Source organism: Condylura cristata, unplaced genomic scaffold (genome assembly GCF_000260355.1).
Source record: "Condylura cristata isolate star-nosed mole 26May11 unplaced genomic scaffold, ConCri1.0 scaffold00004, whole genome shotgun sequence".
NCBI lineage: Eukaryota > Metazoa > Chordata > Mammalia > Eulipotyphla > Talpidae > Condylura > Condylura cristata.
In genome coordinates, this window is record NW_004567105.1 from 13,084,575 (window position 1) to 13,090,574 (window position 6,000).

At 39.3% G+C, this 6,000-nt stretch overlaps 1 protein-coding gene across 1 annotated transcript in view; it reads right to left on the bottom strand.

The window, feature by feature from the left end:
* APAF1 (apoptotic peptidase activating factor 1) overlaps window positions 1–6,000 on the bottom strand; it is a 59,060-nt gene that overhangs the window by 21,538 nt on the left and 31,522 nt on the right. The window contains exons 17-18 of the mRNA XM_004675779.2: window positions 3,292–3,453; window positions 1,385–1,513 (exon numbers count right to left, since the gene is read on the bottom strand). Of these exons, the coding sequence (XP_004675836.1) occupies window positions 1,385–1,513; window positions 3,292–3,453 (291 nt within the window). The remainder of the gene's footprint in view (window positions 1–1,384; window positions 1,514–3,291; window positions 3,454–6,000) is intronic.

Sequence of the window (6,000 nt, forward strand, 5' to 3'; positions counted from 1 at the left end):
CAGTTACAAAGTAATTGCATGAAATCTTTTCTGCCAATCTCCAAAGTCCAAGCTGGGACAGACAGAGCTACAGGCCATCAATGAAAGTGATTCCACAACCGAAAAGTCTCCCTTGAAAGCCCTCCCTTCTCCTCTCTTCCTGTTCTTGCCTATCGTTTCTCTGTCACGCAACCTCCAAAACTAAGTCCCTCTATTTCAAAAAGAAAGACAGTGTTTCCTGGAGCTTTCTAAGAATGGCAGAGAGGAAGAGTCTTAGAAATGACGGGGCAGGCTGAAAGAGGTCTTGCTCTTCAATGCCTAAAATTTCTAGCAAAGCCCAGAAAGGGGAAATGTCCCACCCCACCTACCCTGAGGATCTATAGAGAAAGTGCAATATCTCTTAGCACATCCAGGCCTGTGCTGAACACAGCACCTTATTTTTCCACAGTGTTTCAAACAGCATTGGGATTTTCTCACATTCACTTCTTCTGTTTCCAGTGGGAAGATTTAGTTAGCTGCACTAGTGTACCTGGAACTGGTAGGCACTTATCTACACATGCTCACATCACCTACACCACACATGGGAAAGCTCAGCAACTCTCCCGGCAACCTTCATAGTAAAGGGCACAAGTGGCACCCTAGCTGAGAATTGCTGAAATACACTCAGAAAGCTAAACAAGTCATGTCAGCAGTCAGGCTTCCTCCAAGAAAGCCAGTGAGTCATGTGACTTTTTTTATTTTCCACATTAAGGCTCAAACCTATCATCTTAGAAGATAACAAGAGGCTTCAAATTACTAGGGTTAAGATCCACTCAAGGAACTAATCCATCTTTGGGGGGAAAATATCAAAGAACTCATTGCTTCTTTAAAAAAATTAATATAGCAAGTCATTGAATGGGACATTCCAAAGTCAGTAAATAAATTCTATCAGATACGTGCAAAATTACAAAAATATGAACAAGTAATTTATGAGTCATTTTATTCTTCAGTGTGTAGCAACAAAGATCCTAAGTTACTCACTTCTAAATTTAACTTCCATCTTACTCTTCTCACTCTGAACTCTCATCATTTCTTTCATAGAAGGGTCTATGCCTAGGTACTTAAGGGATGTTTCTGCGTAGGAAATTCATGGTCATTCCAATGCTTATCCAGACCTTGGCATATCCTAGTCATTCAATAAAGTTTGGTGAATGATACTGTTGTGCTGGACTTCCATCACTGCTCATGTAATAAAACTGGCTATATAATTGAATACCCTACAGGTACAGGTCATTATGCCATGAAAAAAATACCCAATAATTTCTCAGGCAAACTTCTTCAGCAGTTAATGGTTTGAGCAACCTGTTATTTATCATCCTTCTACTTTTAGAGACCCAGGCTTCAGACAGTAAATTCAACTACTCACCTCCACACAGTACTGCGATAAAGCCACTATTACCAAGTGGTTATGAGGGGAGAAGTCACAGTACTGAATAGTGCTCTGATGACCCGTATGAATTTCTGCCAACAGGTTCCTGGTGTGAATGTCAAAAAGCTGTCAACATAAAGATATTTTAAAAGCTATGTCCAAAATGAACCAAAATTTATTTCTAAAAATATTCCTCCACTTCAAACATAAAGTATAAGTCCTGAAAAAATGCCAATTATTGATAACTGCCACAATTATCGGCACTTATCAATACATACAAATACTTTAAAAATATTGCTTAACCTGAAACATGTTTCCTGTACAGTAAAACTTATCACAGGTGATTTCTCATGCTGGCCTCAAGAGAAAATCTTTGTGACTGAACCAACAGACCAGTCAAATTAATATACAGAAGTTCTCCTTAATGCTTATTTATTCAAAAGAGAAAATGCATACTCATAAATTAAGATGATCAAAGTAATCTAGAGTAGAGGCATTCTGCAATCCTCCACTGTACCAGCTGAGCTAGAATTAGAGGCTTCTAAAATGGAATTAGCTCAATCCTTTCTATTTCCCTTCAGAACTAACAAATTATTCCATTATGATCAATCATTTTCCCATTTTTAAACCCCAAAGAGCTATTTTTGAATAATTCAAGTTTCTTAATTCCAATTTATGCAAGATATTTAAATGCTGAATATATTCTTCTAATGTTTTGCCAAAATAAGAACTTGAACCAATTTAGTGTATAGCAATTTAAGACTACAGCACAGTCTTTAGGAAGAAAAAATAAGCTTCCAGGAGGAGCCATGAAGACGTTTTCTGAATGCACAGCCTGAAAGCAGGTACAGAGGGCAAGTAACACAGCTTTGAGAACCAACAGTGAAGGACAGGAAATCACACCTGAAATGCTTCCTTCGATGGGTCCTTCTTAAAAACTAGTAACTGAGAAGGATAGGAGAAACTTGCAAGTATGAAAGAGGCAGCAGTCCCAATTACTGAATGGGAATTTAAAAAAAAAAAACAACAAAATCCAGACCTAATAATAGAGTGGCTAATAGCTCAAAACAGCTGGAAGAAATAAGAGAGGACTAGAGAAGCCAAAGAGTAAGAAACTGAGATCTATGCATAGCAAGGGTGATCTTAAGGTAGTTTTATTAGCACAGTAAAATAAGGAGCTAGCCTACACACTGTTTTTTAAAAGACATTTCCATGCAATATACAATTATTTGCCTCTCACTAGATCTTTTAAATGTTCAAATTTTGTTGATACCATTAGTCATTAGGGAAGTACAAACCAACCCACAATTTCACATCTAATGATATAATTTTAAAAAAATGGAAAATAACAAATGTTGGCAAGGATGTGGAGAAATCTCAACATTAATACTAGGCATGGGGAGGGGGGCATTCCCTTGTCATTCTCATGTCTTCCTCGTTTACTTCATAGTAGTCTCACATCCTTCTTTAGATGGTGATGAGTATTTCTCCCTGGTAGTCATCAAATCAGAAAATACCTAAATCAGTGTCCTCAAATTGTGAAAAAAATAAAGTGATGTAGAAATTATTCTACATTTTAAGTAAATATAAGAATACTGGATGTAACAATGTAAATCGTTTTGCATTGCAGGTTCTGGAGGCCTTGCATATGTCAAGGCACATGGAGGCCTCCGGTGCGGGAGCCGTACTCAGCACTTCCCAGCCTGCCTGCCCATGGAGCCCTTTTCTTACAAGGTCTTTGGACAGCTTCTGGGCCACAGTGCTAAGAACTGAAGAGGTTAGGGAACCTGCCCAGAATTATAAACTGTACTTTATTTCATCAATAAACATTGTAAAATGCAAAAACGGATAAAAGTTCTAACTTTCTTTAAATTAGATGAAACGTGGCCATTAATGATACTTACAAAGATTTTATTTTTTGCTGCCACCATTATTCGAGCACCATCGGCAGACCACGAGCAACATTTCACTATCACTTCCATATCCTCTTGAGGTTCTTCTGAATTTAGAAAGAACTGCTTCACATCAATGCTTTTCCTCAGGTTGGCTGATTTGACATCCCAGAGCTTTAAATTACAAAAAAAAAAAGAAAGAAAAGATAAAGATAAAAATTTTTAATTGCTCTCAGCTCAAATTACAGCTCTAAAATTCCACCTAGATAAAATGTCACACAAAATTAATCACTTCACATAGTGGTTTATTTTTACTCATTATGACTTTTGCAAGGCTTTTAAATTAGGTATCCAGTTTCCAGCACTTCTTAAGAAGAAAAGCATTAAAAGCACATCCAAAATGTGGAATATAAAACTAAATAGTTAACAAGCACCTTGCACAGTGTAGAGAAGGCTAAAAATTAGGTATTCACAGTAAGGATGAGCTTGACATAAAAGGTGAGGTGAAGAGACTCACAACTTGCCACTGCTGCCCTCTGCTGTGCCAGCCACAAAGTTGGATTCACCATACAGTAAGCACAGCATGGACACTACACAGAACCCGGTGATAACCAAGCAGCACATCCAGACACTAAGGAAATAGCTGAAAATTAAAACAAATATACTGAGGAGACAAAATAATTTGTATGCCAGGTAGGGCCGGACAGCACTATAAAATAACTGGAGCAAGAGTGTGATTTTAAAAGACCAAATTCCCCTCACTAGCACAGTAAGTGCTGGCAACAGACAAAGGTTTGTGAGAAGATCAATCTTCATTCCCCTGGGCTTGAGAAGTGGCCAGTTTACAGTCATAAAGGCCCCTATGCTGAGACCATTTAACTCAGCTTCTAAAAGCACAGCTCCCAAGTAAAACAAATTTATCTAATAAGGCACACTTTTAAATCTCTCTCAAGTTTAGAAAAATATTTTCTATACTAAGATACATGACCAAAACCAAAGCCTTTCCCCTTTAATCAACCATGGATAAGGTGGGAAAAGCAAAACAGATGTCTGGTGTTAAGTACGTATGTTGTCTGTAATATTAAAGTGAAAATAGCAAACACTTAAATGTCAAAAGCTTCAGTCAAATCAGCCAGAATAGTGAGAAATCATACTATTAATGCTCTAAATATGAAAACCAAAACCATCACTGCCTGGACTCAAGGAAAAAAGAAAACCCAATTTCATTACATCTACCAAAATTGTATCTTCTGCATCTGGACCTGACTCCAGTTCCTTGCCAAGAAATGATGAAATTATACGTATTGAGCAAACAAACACAGTGTTTCACGTTGAGCAAGTTACTGCACTGTATCCATGACCCACGTGCACCCTGACCCTTACGTGGGTTAAAAGGCCAGTTTTAGATGAAACACTTATAAGACTACAGAGCCACGGGGGCAGGCAAACACTTTAGAAGATGCTGACCTGAAGTGCTGCTCTCCAACATCACCTGGCAGGACCTCGCGATGACGGTCACTGTCAGTACCAACCAGTCAGCAACAGTGGCCTAACAGCACTGTGGGAAAGCGGCACAAACAGCTGTTTTCTGAGGTGCAATAGCGCCGGGCCCCTGCTATGGGGCACTGTGCTCCACAATCATACCTTGTTACTCTCACCTGAAATTAGAGTCCTGTCCCTGAGGAATTTTTTTTTTCCTTTTGAGTTTGGAGAAGTGATAGTTTGATTTGAAGGGGCATGTGAAGGCTCATCATCTTGAGAATGTTGACACAAACCACTATGATAATCACTCTGAGATTTTATAAGTGAAGCAGGTATAGACATTACTCTCAAGGACTTTCTAGGCCACAGAGGAGGCAAGATAAGCACATGAGTGACTCTAGCACAAGACGTGCCAGAGGGGTCAGCTAAGAGGGAACGATACAGCAGAGTGAGGGTGCCATGCCCCAACCTGCAGGGTCTAGGAAACCAGTTTTTGCAAAAGATTCCCCCCAAAGATGAGACTATCTTATCTCAACCCCGGATGGACAGAATTTCAACACCAAAAGACAGGAAGAGTACCTTCAAGTCTCAGTCTAGGTTAAGGGGTCAGCATAGGCTAAGATACAAACAGGGAAAGTAAAGACAAGGAAGGGGAAGCACAGTGCGTCATGACGTCGGTGCCTGACCACTTCCCCGCAGACCCCGGCTGCTCCCCACCTCTACATACTTTCTCCATGTGCGTGGTTTCCCATTCACTTACCTTTCTCCCCAAACAACTTCTGATCAGGAAGTGTACCCTTTTTTGTTTGTTTTTAGTATTCAGAAGGGAAGAACAGGCACAACAGAGGACTTTCTGGGCATTCAGATGAGAAAAAAAGAAGGAAGCAGAGAATTCTTACGGCACTATCTAAGGGGACTCATGGTGGAGAGGTTTTTTTGGGGGGAGAGGGGCAACCTCTAAATAGGTTATCTCCACAGAATGAAAAAGATGTATTGACAAGGTTGGGTGCTTAAGAATAGCAGAAAAGCTTTGGGACAGACACTATGGTAACTACAACAAACCAATTAGGGATAAACTGACCTTAATTTGTCAACAAAGAAAGCCCAGTTGAGTTGTACAGTTTAAATTTGTGAAACAGATAAAATGGTCTAGTTTCACATCCTGAACATTAAACAATCATAACAGAATGATGCTAGAGATAATTGGGATTTTACCATTACTTGGAATTAGCAATGGAG